This window comes from Scyliorhinus canicula, chromosome 1 (assembly GCF_902713615.1).
Source record: "Scyliorhinus canicula chromosome 1, sScyCan1.1, whole genome shotgun sequence".
Lineage (NCBI taxonomy): Eukaryota > Metazoa > Chordata > Chondrichthyes > Carcharhiniformes > Scyliorhinidae > Scyliorhinus > Scyliorhinus canicula.
Genome location: NC_052146.1, coordinates 125,168,582 through 125,183,645, shown reverse-complemented (window position 1 = coordinate 125,183,645; position 15,064 = coordinate 125,168,582). Strand labels below are relative to the sequence as shown.

Here is a 15,064-nt window from a genome sequence, read left to right as displayed (position 1 = left end):
GTTGCTCGCATAGCCAACGTCCGCTCCCAGGATCTCATCACTAACGTCTGTTTTTCCTTCTTTGCCTCCCCACCCATGCGTGCTTTGTACAATATGATGTTCCCTCTAATCATTGCCTTCAACGCCTCCCACAGAGTAGAGGGGGAGACTGTCCCATTCTCATTAAACTCTACATATTCCTTTATGGCTCTAGAGACCTTCAAACAACCCAATATCTGATAAAAACCATAGGTCCAACCTCCATCCCGTGCGATGCGTCCGGCCTGCCTCCGACATCAGAACCACCAAATGCGAAGCTCGATCAGAAATAACCACTACAGGATATTCTGCCTTTTTCACCACGGGGAGGAGAGTCCGACCCATGAAATAGAAATCTATCCTCGAGTGCACCGGGGAGAAAAAAAATGAGAACTCCTCACCCACAGGGTGCATAAGCCACCAGTCTGTACCGCCTCTCTTGTCAATGAATGCAGTTAACACCCTCGCTATCCCCGAAGGAGCCAGCAACTTTGGCCTGGAGTGATCCAGCTTCAGGTTTAGTACACAATTGAAATCCCCATAAAATAATTTGGTACGTATCTAATCCGTTGTGCAGAGTCTGCACGTTCTTCCCTTGTCTGCGTGGGATTCCTCTGAGCACTCCGGTTTCCTCCCACAAATCCCGAAAGATGTGCTTGTTAGGTGAATTGGACATTCTGAATTCTCCCTCAGTGTACCCAAACAGGTGCCGGAGTGTGGTGACTCGGGGTTTTTCACAGTACCTTCATTGTAGTGTTAATGTAAGCCTACTTGTGACACTAATAAAGATTATTATTATTATTATTGCGGCCAACAACTGCCTTATAAACTTTACATCGTCCCAATTCGGGGCGTATACGTACATTAGCACCACTGCCTTTGCGTTCCAATGTGCCTGCAACCATCATGTACTGACCCCCCTGATCTGCCAAGACCTCCGCTAGCTGGAAACAGACCATTTTGTTGATTAGAATTGCCACCCCCGGGCATGGCAATCAAAGCCTGAATGAAAAACCTGGCTCCCCCAAGCCTTCAGCAGCCTAGTCTGGTCCCGCAACTGTGAGGGAGTCTCCTGTAAGAACATCACGTCAACCCCCAAAACTTTTAAATGGAAAATAACTTTTGCCCTTTTCACCACCCCCTCCAGACCCCGCTCGTTCCAGATGACTAACCTTGTCAGGGGTCTCTTACCCCTCCTTCACCTGCAAGCCAGCTATTTCCACGGTGATAAATCATCCCCTCCTTATAAATTCCTGTGTCCCAGGCCCACTTAAGGTGGTCTCTGGCCCCACCCCAAGGATTAGACAAAGAAAATTCCCTGGTCAGTGTTAGCTCTTCCCTTCCCGCCCCATTCCCCCCCACCCCTTTTCCACCCAGGATCTCCTCCCTCCTCCCCCTGGCCCACAGACTACCTGCCATCTCGGCTAACCCATCCTACCCATCAAACAATCAAACAACTAGACCCATTGTGCCTCACCAAAACTTCCCCAATGAGTCACAGTCCCTCACCCCACTCAACTCCTGTTCATTAGCTTCTCTTGCTTGCTCATGAGGTAGCCCCAACCCAGGGCCCCCTTCCAAAAGGCCAACAAAAAGAATGGCTTAATCCCTCCTAGCCCACCCTACGCACCCAAGTGCCTAAATCCTGGCGTCCAACTACACTCCTCTTCCCCTATCAGTATTCTATCAAACGCCCTTTTTACAATCCCAACATTCAAGAAAGAATAATAAGAAGAAACATCAACACATTGTAATAAAGCATCATTTACCCCCCCCCCCCCCCCCCCCCCCCCCGGACCACTCTCATATACAAAATCCCTATCAGCCCTCCTTAGAGTGGTCTCAGTCTCCTCTCTCTAATGAAGGCCTCTGCCTGCTCCGCCACCTCAAATAAATTATCTGTCGAGTCCATCATTACTCTCAGTTGTGCCGGGTTATCAAGCCAGAATTGCACTCCTTTGCTGTAGAATACCACCTTCGCCTTATTGAAGGCCTCACGCCTCTTCGCCAGCTCGGTTCCAATGTCTTGGTAGCTCCGCACCATGTGCTCATCCCAGTCAATATTGCGGTTCTTCTTTGCCCACTCCAGGACCCACGTATTCCTCTGGAAACTATGTAAGCAGAAAATCACAGTGGCTCATTCAGCCGTGGCTTCTGCCGGAGTGCTCAAGGCAAAGCCCCCCCCCCACGCTCACCCCCCCACCGCCACCAGCTGAGAGAACATCACTGAAAATAAATCATTTGGCCTTGAACCTTCCATTCCCTCTGGCAGTCTCACCATCCTGAGGTTCAATCGCTTCAACCTCTTCTCCAGATCTTCCACTTTTGCCCTCAGGCCCTTGTTACTCTCCGCCATGAGCATCAACTCCGCTTTTACCGGGGCAAACCCCCCCTCATGCTGTGACAAGGCCTCCTCCCTGCCCTTCAGGGTCTCGCCTCGCTCTTTCACAGCCTTCAAGGTCTAACCCAGCTCGAATTGGGCCCAATGCCTTCTCATTAGTGGCTTTAATCTTTTTACCTTGCTGCTCAAACTGCCTGTCCATCTGCTTCCCAAATCTTTCCAGTTTCTCTGGCAGCATCACAGCTAACAGATCCACTGTGATAGGTGCGCCGCTTCTCTGATTCAGATGCCTCCGTTGGACTACCAGTCTGGGTTTTCTTCCCAGTGGACTCTTTCGTTGAAACCTTCAAAATAGCTCCATCGAGTAAATGTTCCATAGACCAGCTACCTGGGTTTGGACACAAAAATCCCAGAAAAAGAGCCATAAGGGATCAAAAAACAAAGACCCTGGCGGGAGCCACCTTTCGTGCGACTTGTTCTCACATGACGTCACTGGAAGTCCCGGGTCTGTTGATTTTTGAGGATAGTGACTAAAGGATAGGCTTTTGAGGAGGTAAATGATGCTGCTGCTTTCAAAAGGAATAGGAGTAATGCCTGCGGAAAGGGAAATGTAAGTATGAGGAAAATTGGCCATTCAGAAGCTGGTTGGTAGTAGGTTGAGGGGGCAAGTGCCATGATTTAGGGAGGAAAATAATCAAATGTAACCTTCATGGAAATGAGGAGAAACTGAGCAGTTTGTAGGGTGCAGGTGGTGAGGGGGTACGGGGGTATTGTGTACAGCGGATGGTGCAATAGAGAAACCAGCGGAAAAAGAAATCGCTGATCAGCTGAACAGAATAAGGTCTTATAAAAAGAATGAGGTCTGACAGAGTTGACCTCTATTACACTTTCATTTTCCTCACCGTAGCGGTTGTTCAATCCAATACCCCCCATGGTGGTAATTGGACAGAGTGACTGTGTTAACAATTCATGAATATTTGTTTTTTAAATTTTTGTATTAACCCAAAAATGGAATATTCCTGACCCCTACTGATCGAGCGCAGGCAGTATTCTGTGCATTCAGAGATGCAAGTGGCTCTAGATAGGATCAGCTGTTCCTATAATTCTATTCAAAGGTGTATTGAAGTTTGTCTGCTTTCAAGTTATTCATTGAATGCCACAGAGCGAGTTTATTGATTGTACTGTAGTGCAAACTATCATATTGCTTTTTGTCATCCTCAAGGCATTTTCATTAAACTTGCATGTCGATGTGATGGTAAAGTGATTATTACTACAGTATTACACAAGTCATGTGAAACATTGGGTTTGCCTCATTCAGAGCCCTTTGGCCGCCCCGCTGCTTTGCAGCAAAAAGTATTATGTTTCTGGTATAACGTGGCCCCTTTAAGTTGTGCCCTCATGGTCCACGTGATTGGCTGGGGGCCCAACGAATGAGGGATCAGCGCAGGTCCTGGAGAGCGGGGTTCTAGTCAGAGTGAACCCAGGAGACAGACTGCGGTATTATCCATCAGTGGGATCCTCTACGGGCAGCACACCCATGCCAGTGAGTTTCCCGACGGCATGGGGTGGACACAATAGGAAATCTCATTGGCCGGCTGCCGGAACGGAGAATTCCGCCCAGAGCGTTAACACCTACATTAGTGACTCTGTGCCTGTACAGAAGTTACCTTGTTCATTGCCAACCCACGCCCGGGGATTTCCCGGTGGTATAGGGCTGCCCACAATGGGAAACCCCATTGACCGTTTGACGGGACAGAGAATCCTCCCTTAGTTCTTCGTTAGTACCATATACCTGATATTGCCTCGAGCCATCACTTTGGTGATGAGTAAACCGGATCAATCACAAGCCCACAGTCATTGAACTCGAGGGGGGAAGAAAAGCCTCCATGACGAACACAGAGTCGGGATACCAAAGAAAGGTGAGTGAAAGATGCCCATGATTGGGAAGTTAGATCCACTCGATAAGGGGTCAAAGTATATTGAGCTTACTTCTTCATAGCAAATGAAATAATGGGGCAGGATAAATAAAATGTTATCCTATTAACCGTTTGTGCGCCAACAACCTACGAAGTTATAAGAAGTTTGGTATCCCCAGAAGCTCCTGACTCAAAACCATTTGACTAGTTGGTGAAGCTGGTCAGGGAGCATTTATGTCCCAGACCCTCGATCATGCAACAACGATACAAGATCAATTCGGCTGCCAGGGACCCAAGAGGGACCATCTCCGGTTTTGTTGCTACACTCAGGCAAATGACCAAGCATTGCGAGTTTGGTGCAGCACTGGACGATATGCTACATGATCGTTTAGGATCGGTATTAACAACACGGGTGTAAAAAATAAGCTTCTAGCTGTATCGAGCAAACAACTGCACCAGTGAACAAAGTGGAGAAGAATATGTTTTCAATTTGATGTACCCAGTTCTTTTTTTTCCAATTATGGGGCAATTTAGCGTGGCCAATCCACCTACCCTGCACATCTTTGGGTTGTGGGGATGAGACCCACGCAGACAAGGGGAGAATGTGCAATCTCTTCATGGACAGTGACCCGGGGCTGAGATCGAACCCGGCGTCTTGGCCCATGAGGCAGCAGTGCTAATCACTGCACCACCATGCTGCCCTAGTGGAGAAGAATTTAGATGAGGAACATACAAATTGAATGTAGTGAGAGTGACCAAAATGATCCCAATTGAGATAGTCCTCACAGTAAAGGGAAGGCCACTAAATATGGAGGTCAACACTGGGGGTCCGGCTACAGTTGTGGGTGAGAAAATGTTTAAATATTTTTGAGGAGCCGTTCAGTCAAGTTTGCGATACATAAGGGGGGGAGTCCCTAAAATTGCACCAAATCAAGTGAAACTAGTTGGAAATTTTTTAAATCCTGACAGTATCTTTCAGGAAGCCTTGGACAGACACAAGGAAGTGTCACAGAACAAGTTGGGTTGAATAAAGGGAGTAAAGGCGAAGGTTTAAGTCAACCCAGACTCAACACCCAAGTGTTTTAGAGCAAGACCGATCCTTTATGCCTTGTGCCAAAACGTGGAAGCTAAACGTAAACATCTGGAAGAATTGGGAACCATTATACCCATGCAGTTTACAGAGTGGGCAGCCACCATCGTTCCTGTACTAAAGCCAACCTCTCCGTTAAGATATATGGGGACTACAAGCTTACAATCAACCAGGCCACCCAAGTCGATAAATATAAATATCCAATTCTATGAATTGAAGATATTATGCGAAGTTGGTGGGGGCCTCACAAATACCAAACTCAACCTCAGTCATGTTTACCAGTCAACTGAAGCTGGATGAACATTCCTGAAAGTTTCCGACAATTAACATGCACAAAGGCTGGTTTCAATACACAGATTACCTTTTGGCATCTCCTTGACCCGTGTAATATTCTGGCGTACAATGGAGAATCGCCTTCAAGGCATTCCTAGATGACAGCCTAATCACAGGAACATCAAATGAGAAGCATGTAGTAGGTTTAGAGAAGATATTAAGAAGATTCCAAGATGCGGAAATCTGACTAAAGCGTGAAATGTGCGCTTTCCATGCCAGTCAAGTCACTTACCTAGGTTTCAAAGTAGACTCAAAGGGTCCACACCCACTTGAAAAGAAGGTAAGAGCCATAAGAAAAGTGTCCTCGTGCATAGGAATGTGGCTGAGTTAAAATTCTTCTTATGCATGTTAAACAATTATGGCTGTTTTATACCCAATCTTGCATTGGCATCAGTGCATGAGCTCTAGGAAACATCAGCAATGGCACCGGAATGAACCACAGCAACCAGCTTGCCAACATGTTAAGCAGGTTTTGCAATCTTCAAACCTACTGGTTCATTTTGACCCGAGAATAGCCATCATTCTGACCTGCGATGCTTCACTGTATGTGACAGGGGCAGTTCTATTCCAAACAATGGAGGATGGCTCAGTGAGGCCAATTGCATTTACCTCAAGAACATTTTATAATGCTAAGCGTAAATATGCGAAAATTGAGAAGCAAGACCTTGCTGTAATCTACAGCATCGAGAAATTTCACCAGCATGTTTATGACCCATGTTTTACAATAATAAAGGGGCACGAGCCCCCTGCTTGGTCTCCTTGGTGAGGATAAGCCGATGCCACCAATCACCTCTGCCAGAGCACAATGGTGGGCTGTTGCTGGTGGTCTATGACTACATCTTCCAGCATGGGTTAGGTACGCAGATTTCCATTGCTGAGGCATTGAGCCGGCTCCCTCTTCCAAAGAACCTATTAGTCCCACGGTACCACAAGAAATCATCTTAGCATTGAACTTCTTCATGCCAGTTTCGCTGGCCAAAGAATTCGATACACTGGGACCCAGTCCTGTCCAAAGTAAAACTTATGATTTATCCGGGTGGCACCACAACAAATCAGACCAATTAATTGTGTAGCTCACTCATAAGGACAAACTCAGTTCTGAGGCTGGAGTCATGCTTTGGGGTTCCCGAGTGGTATTGAGACCCCCAGCCTGAGAGCTCCTGTTGCAAGAATTACATAGTGCCTATCCGGGCCAGACAAAGATGAAAATGCTTACTCGTAGCTCTACCTCGTAGCCTGGCATAGACAAGGACATTGAAAACGTGGTGCGCCAGTGTGACCCTTGCCAGACACAGCAGACACTGCCCCCTGCATCCAACCTCCATCCTTGGGAGTGGCTTGGACACCCATGGCCAAGGGTATGCGTGGACGATGTTTTCAAGGACAAGATACTCCTTGTTTTGGCTGACACCGATTCATAGTGGTTGGAAGTTCAAGAGATGGGACAATCGACCTAGGCGGCAATATAGAGGCTTTGAGGCAGGTGTTTGTCATGCACAGCCTCCCTGAAGTAATAGTGTCAGAAAATGGCACTCCCTTCACTGGTGAGGCCTTTCAGCATTTTGTCAGAATGAATGGCACTCAGAATACCAGGGCAGCCCCCTATCACCCTGCCTCTAACAGGTAAATGGAGAGAGCTGTGCAAACTTTCAAGGCAGCTATAAAGAAGCGATCCAGCCGACCACCACATCTTAGGTTGGCCAATTTTCTTTTGTCCTACAAGACGACCCCCCCAATTTCCCCCGTCATGCTATTACAGGTGTCACACCAGCAAAACTACTGATCTGCTGTTGTGTAAGGACCCGTTTGGATTTGGTCTTCCCAAATTTGGTGGAGAGGGTGGAGGCACGCAGGGCTCTCAGAGGAAGTAAATCACTTCACAAAAAGATCTTTCCAAGGAGAGGACCTGGTCCTTGTCAGAAACTTTGCCTCAGGCCCACTATTATTACCAGGCCCGATTGTGTCTAAGTCGGGCCAGTTTCATAGGTAGTGGACTTGGGCAGCAAGACAGTAAGGAAACACACAAACCACGTGAGAAGCCGGGGGGCCACAATGCCAATCTCGGAAGAGTTGTGGCCGGCAGCCAGCACCAGTGATCCTGTGGTAGAGGCAGAACAAAGGGGATTCAGATGTCTCGAGGAGGCCCCATTGTTGATCCAGGAACAAGTTCAGAAGGGAATAACCTCTGTGGGATTGGTGGATCCTCAGGAACAATCTGCTGAGAGTGATGACATCATTATCTCCCAGGTGGAGGAGTCAGTTGGGGGAATTAAGACGGTCCTCGAAACTCAGGAAATCTCCTGATAGACTAACGCTGTGATGGACTGTTTGAACATTCTTCCCTTGTATTGTTCAATCTTATATTGTATATAATTATTGTATATAGCCTGTTTGTACATATATTAATTGAGGGCCTTAAGGGGAGGAAGGGATGTGGCAGCATGGTCTCTTGAAGGGGCATGCCTTTGTGGCCCACATGACTGGCTCGGGGCCTATACTGTGGGAGCACGGGAACCACAACCAATGAGGGATCAGTGCGAGTCCCGGGGAGCGGGGCTCGAGTCAGAGTGAACCCAGGAGCCAGAGTGTTAACAGCTGTATTAGAGACTGATTGCCGATGATGAAATCGCGTTTGCCGATTGGCCGGCGAATCCGTTTTTACGCCAAAATCAGGGGTGGCGCTGTTTTTCGGAAGCACCACCCATGCTGCCACATCCCTCCCCCCCCCCCCTCAAAAAATGGTGTATTCTGCACGCCATTGGGACGGCCTCAGGACAGCCGATGGGCCGACTTCCCGACGGCGTGGGACATGTGTCCTCTCAACTTTCGTGAACCGGGCGTGGCAGCTGCGGACTGTGTCCAGCGCCACCACAGTCAGAGGGGGAGGAACCATTCCGCTTGCAAGGGGGGCTTCGGCGGAGGCTGGGGGGACTGGTGGGGAGTGATCTAGGGATGGAGAGTGGATTACATGGGGGCACTATCTGGCAGGCTGGGTCCACAGATGACCGTGCCATGTTGTACGATGTGTAATTGAAAATATGGAAAGATATGTCATTTGAAACATAGTAATACCTGATCTAAGAAACATGAGAGAATGTAGGGAAAAATCCCACGAAGGGTTAACAGCAGCTGCCAGGAGAGGATTGTAAAATGCTGATAGCCTTGGTCAAGCAGGCTGAGCAAACAAAACAAGCAGGTCTTTCAAGAGGCAATCAGTGAATTTTAGTATACAGCAAAGAGCAATGTTCCGCACCTCCTTTTGAAGTTCGGTAAGCAAATGGAAAAGAATGGGTGAGGTTCAGCTGAATTAGGTGACAAATGTCTAAATGTGAGACAAGTCTTTTGAACTCACCACCAATTGAATCTTTAATATAAAGCTAAAAGCAATATTTCACACCTTCATTGAAGTTAAGTAAGCAGCTAGAAAAGAATGGATGAGGTTTTTAGTTGAATTAGGCGACACATGTATAGCATTGAAGTTCTGTTGACACCAGGTGAACGTGTCTATGGGAACACACGTTAGACCCAAACCAAAGTCAAAATTATGAGCTGGGGACACAATTTGATAATAATAAAACTATAGAAATGACAGGAATTAAAAGTAACACCCCTTAGAAATCAAAGCATTTTTGAACATCACAAAGGAAACAATGTAATCAGAGATCTATGAGCTGAGGTCATGCTCAAAATGAATACATAGTCATGTCAGAAAAATTCAGATTAAACGTACCTTTTCCAATCCAAGTGAAATAAAAGTTACTTTACGATAAAGTCATAAAAACTGAATAACTGTTAGAAAGATATATAAACCCTGAGAAAGGGGACGGTAGGCAGAGAAGCAGAGAAGGAACAAGAGTCAGCTCAGTGTCAGCTCTCATAGCTCGGTCATGGGAAAGGGACAGAGCAAAGCAGCCAAGCTAAAACAGCTAATACATCTAAGGAAGACCAGATTTTAAAGAGGAGGCAGAGTCAGCTCAGAGCCAGCTCTCCCAGCTCGGTACATGGGAAAGATCGAGCATAGCAACCGAGCAGAACAGCAAATACATCTGAGGTAGACCAAAAGCTAAAGAAAAGTGATTGTCAAGGTGGGCCTGAAGGTCCCTTCAACCAACCAGGAGAATTCAGAAGCAAGATCTTTTTATTTTCTGTAAAGACAGTGATTGCATCTTTTAAAAGAAAAAATATAATAATAAAATAACTTTAAAGTTTTAACCTGAAACAGTGGTTATTACAAAGCCTACTTACTTAGCAATGCAGGACCCAGGATATTGATGCTACTAAGTGGTAAGTAGGTAAAATTATTCTGTGAAAGTATGGGTTATACCGGGGTATAACTTGAAAACATAGTTTGACCTGAATAGCACCCACCTAAGCCTGCATGGGAATCAGGGAGTGGGAATCCCTGATCACCATTTAGAATATCGACCCTTTTTGGTATAGGGGGAGTTCTAATCGTGGTGAGTTTTTAACTTCAGACGTAGCCGCCACAGGTTGCCGCCATGCGCAAACACGGCCACGGACCCAGCCATTGTGCATCCGTATTGGCAGGTAAAGGCTTTATGTGGTGCGGCTGCTAGCCCCCCACCGGGTGGCTAGCCCCACAAAATTGGGCAGGATTCTCCGATTGCCGACGCTGAAATCGTGTTCAGCGATCGGCAGGAGAATCTGTTTTTACGCCGATATCTGGAACGCACGGTATTTTGGAGGCTCCGCCATCACATAAATGGCGTAACCGCTGAGTAAGCCACATGCCTTTGGGACGGCCTCAGGGCATCAACTGAGGCCCTCCCCTGTTGCCCGCCCCCAATGGGCCGACTTCCCGAGTTCATGGAGTTCCACGATGTCATGGGACACGTGCCCTCTCAACTTTCATGAACCTGGCGTGGTGGCTGCGGATTGCGTCCAGTGGCGTGACAGATCGGGGGGGGGGGGGGTTACAATTCCGCTGGCAGGGGGGACTCTGGCGGGGGCTGGGGGAACTTGTGGGGAGTGGTCTGGGGGGGGGGGGGGTGGCGAGGGGAGCTACAGGGAGGCACTACCTGACAGCCTGTGTGCACGCATTGCCAGCGCCATTTGTACGGCGCGGCCGCCGCAGGCTGCTGCCGTACGTATGCGCGGCCACGGACCCGGCCATTCTGCGTCTGTATCTGCAGTTGAAGCCAGTGCAGCTGCTGGCCCCCCCACCGGACGGAGCATTGATGCGGGGGCACCGCCATCTTTTTGGTCGTAAGACCAGACGCTTCCTCCGAGCGTAGCCACAAAATCAGAGAATGCAGCCCTCTGTGCCTGTTAGTAAGTTTCCCTTGTTAGTTGACAATAAACACTTTGGTGGGATTCTCCGGTCTGCCGGCCGTGTTTCTCTGGGCGGCGCGCCCTTGTCGGCAGTGGGATTCTCTGTTCCTGCCACCTGCCAATGGGATTTCCCATTGTGGCCACGCCATGATGCCCAGAAACCCACGGGCGTGAGTGCGCTGCCGGCACAACGGAGACTCCTGCTGGCGGAGAATCCGGTACTTTGTTCTTCATTACTACCATCTGCCTGATGTTGCCTTGAGCCACCAGTTTCCTTTAAGAAAGCACCTTCCTGTGGAAGCAGAGAAGCAGGAACGTTCCCTTAACTCGACAGGCATTGAAATCGGTCTACTGTTGGACTCAACAGGAGGGGAGTAAGAGAGTGAGGAGCCAGAAGTGGCTGGCACATAGCCACACACATATGCCTAAAGATAGAGACGTTGTAGAAGCTGACATCACAGTAACAAAATAAAATAGTTCATTTGTCCAAGGCACATACATTGATGCTAATGGTGTATTGAGTTGTTGATATTGTTTCTTTGCCATTGTGTATTACAGAGTTTAGACATAGATTTTGCTTGTACGTCAGCCAATGATTTATCTTACCTTGTTACGTAGTAGCCCTCCTGTTGGGTGCTCTGGTGTGCTGTACTCTGAAGAACTCTTGGCTTTGTCCTTATTGTTGTTAGGTTCATTGTCCTTGATGATATCATATTGCCTACAAAATAAAGCTATCACACCTGGCAAACAGACAAAAACGAGCTCAATAAGTAGCAATGCATATGAATAGCAAAACCACACCGGGAGCACTCCCAAGAAACCAACAGAGCTACATGTCAGTCTACATTCTTTAGCATTCTTTAGCATTTACTTACCATGTTGATTGGTCAACTTTTGCTAATTCTTGAATACACAAAGGTTTCTGGGTTTAAGTCTCACTCTTGTTCATTAAGCTAGAGAAGGTCAAATTCGCCCTGAGAGGGTCGGTACAAGGGTTCTTTAGGCGGTGGCAGCCTTTTCTCGACTTTCTGGCTCAACGATAGGGTACGGGGACAGCAGCAGCAGCAACCCGGGGAGGGAAAAGGGGAGGGAAAAGGGGAGGGAAAAGGGGGGGGGCCGACAATGACTATGTTTGTTTATTTAATTTTAATATTTTTAAAGTTCTTTTGTTGTTCATTAGGGTTGGGGGGGTGGGGGGATGTGATACATGCGCCGATACGGTCTGGGGGTGTCACAGTTATTATGGGTTATTGTGTTGCATTTCATTGTTGGTCGTTATGTTTTATATTTTCTGTAAACAATTCCAATAAAAATTATATAAAAAAAAAAGTCTCACTCTTGAACCTTGAGCACAAAATCTCGGCTGACACACCTGTGCAGTGCTGACGGAGGGCTGCACTGCTGGAGGTGCCGTGTTTCAGATGAGGCTTAACCACAGCCCGCCTGCCTTCTCAGGGCACTATTTCAAAGAGGAGCAGAGGATTGATCCCAGCCCCGTCACTAAAAAAAACGAATTATCTGGATCTTGTGTCGTTGGACTTTGCTGTATGTAAATTAGCTGCCACCTTTCCTATGTTATAACAATGACAAGATTTTAAAAGTACTTCATTGGCTGTAAAGTACCTTGGAGCATCCTGAGGTCATAAAATGTTTTAGATAAATATCTATATGTCTTTTGAATTTTATTGATTTGATTTGATTTATTGTCACATGTACCGAAGTACAGTGAAAAGTATTTTTCTGCAGCCGAGGGAACGTTTACAGTACGTACATAGTAGACAAAAGAATAATCGACAGAATACATTAACAAATGGTACATCGACAAACAGTGATTGGTTACAGTGCGGAACAAGGGGGCCACACAAAGCAAATACATGAGCAAGAGCAGCACAGGGTGTCGTGAATAGTGTTCTTACAGGTAACAGATCAGTCCAAGGGGGAGTCGTTGAGGAGTCTTGTAGCTATGGGGAAAAAACTGTTCCTATGTCTGGATGTAAAGTATTTTTCTGGACGTAATGTATTTTGTTTGTTGTAGAAATGGCAAATTTGCTTTGCGGCCGCTATAGTATAACAGAGGTGAGGTGCTCTTTTAAATTAAGAGATCAGCAGATAGCTGTTGAATTATGTACAGCTACGCAAAAATAAAATTGTATTAGTATATTCCTCATAAAATTGCTGAAATGGTTTTCCTCAGGGCGGGATTCTCCGGCTGCATCTGCCCGGCGATCAGAGAATCCTGCCCGAGTCAATGGAGTTCCGCCTCTTGCCTGTGGCATTCTCGCGGCAGACAGGATGGAAGAATCTCCCTGTGCTCTGTGGCATCCCATTATGCATTGAAATCTGTTCCATGGATATTCTACTTAATTTTCTCCAGTAGGTAGGATATAGGAACTATGTTAGAATAAAGGAACTACATCATTCGGTCCACATAATTCATCTTTATATAGATGACAAGCACTAAAATGTCTAATTTATCATGTTCACAACATAGATGGTGATGTACTACTGACATCAGTCAGCCAGGTTTTCGACTCTGTGTATCTCTCTCGATGTTGGAACACCATGGACGGGATTCTCTGACCCTCCGCGCCGGAATCACGTCTGGCGTAGCGGCAGAGAATAGCCGTTCATGCCAGAAGTCCCGCCAGTCCCGCCCACGCGGTCGACGCGGCGCAGGTAGGGGGGAGTTGGAACAGACCACCGCGGCGATTCTCCGCGGTCGACCGGCCAATTTCCCGTGGTTTACATGTGGTACCACCCAGCGGGAGCTGGGACCGCAGCTGCGGTGGCGGTCCTGGTGGGGGGGGGCGGGGGGTATCTGACTCCGGGAGTGGCCTCAGCGGTGGCCAGGCCCACGATCAGGGGCCACCGATCGGCAGGCCATTGCGATCTGGGAGGGACCTACCTTTCTCTGCACGGGCCCGCTGTGTGGCTCCGCCATGTCGGCAGTGCCCGCGTCGAGTTGGGCCACCCGCATGCGCGGACCCGCCTGTGGCCGCTGTGCGCATGCACGGCCGCGCAGTCTGGCTAGCAGGGCCCCGCTGGCGGCCAGAGCTGCAGGACGCACGCCGGGGCTCTGCTAGCCCCCTGGAAAACGGAGAATCACCCCGGACCTTCGAGGAAAATGTCCTGAACGATTCTCACCCGCTTTCCGGCGGGCGTGGGCATTTAGTCCCCAGAAGGGAGAATCCCGCCCAACGCCTAGGAGCAACATACCTACTCTGTAACCTGCTTAGATGCAGTATTAATAAACATGTGTTAGACAGATTGTGTCTGGTCTATCTACTAACCAAGCCCCGTGCCTAAAGTCCAAGGCAGCATCTCAGAAATTTTTTTAACAGCTAGATTAAAGGCTACACTCCCTTTACTAAATTTCAAATGTAATGACAGGAGAGGGTGGGGAAATTGCCACTCCACCTTCATTTTATCACATTGGGCTAGATTTTACGTTTCTCCATCGGGCGTGTTTTTGGTGGTGGGATGGTGAAATACATTTAATACACAAAGTATTAATATTTCTTGATTGGACGATAAAAGCCTGTTAAATACTGAATACAGTGGTTTTGTAGCATTGTTTGTGTTGTAAAAAAAGGTGTAAGTAAGTAAAGCAAAGATAGGAGGTGGGATTCTCCGTTTCTCACACTAAGTTGATGCTGACGCAGAATTCATGGCGTTCCCCGACAGCAAAACTGCCGCCGCACCTGGATCGATTCCGCTACTGTCAAGGGCCTAGCACCGGCGCCACAATCGATTCAATGAGAAATAATGCAGGATTCATGATTGACACTCAGGAGGCTGAGAAGCTGCAGCCGCATATACACACTTCACTCCCCACACACACCATCCCAGCCAACAAGATGGCAGCGAGGAGGGCAGCCCCGAGACTCATGGGTGACGAGCTGGAGACCCTCCTGGATGCCATGGAGGAGAGGAGGATGACACTGTACCCCAGCCCGGGAAGGAGGTTACCAGCCGCCACCGTTCGCCGTGCCTGGGCTAAGACGACAAAGGCCGTGAACACCGTGGGTAACACAGTACGGACCGGACAGCAGTGCCGAAAAAAACTGCAGGACC

The 15,064-nt window shown here is 48.0% G+C and overlaps 1 protein-coding gene across 2 annotated transcripts in view; it reads right to left on the bottom strand.

Moving 5' to 3' along the window:
• The window catches only part of fndc5a (fibronectin type III domain containing 5a), a 158,983-nt gene that overhangs the window by 15,090 nt on the left and 128,829 nt on the right, over window positions 1–15,064 (bottom strand). Inside the window, exon 5 of one of the 2 annotated variants that reach the window (XM_038799404.1) lies at window positions 11,597–11,730. In XM_038799404.1, coding sequence (XP_038655332.1) covers window positions 11,597–11,730 — 134 coding nt within the window. Of the gene's footprint in view, window positions 1–11,587; window positions 11,731–15,064 lie in introns of those variants that run through there. The other variant, XM_038799415.1, reaches the window with a different exon arrangement.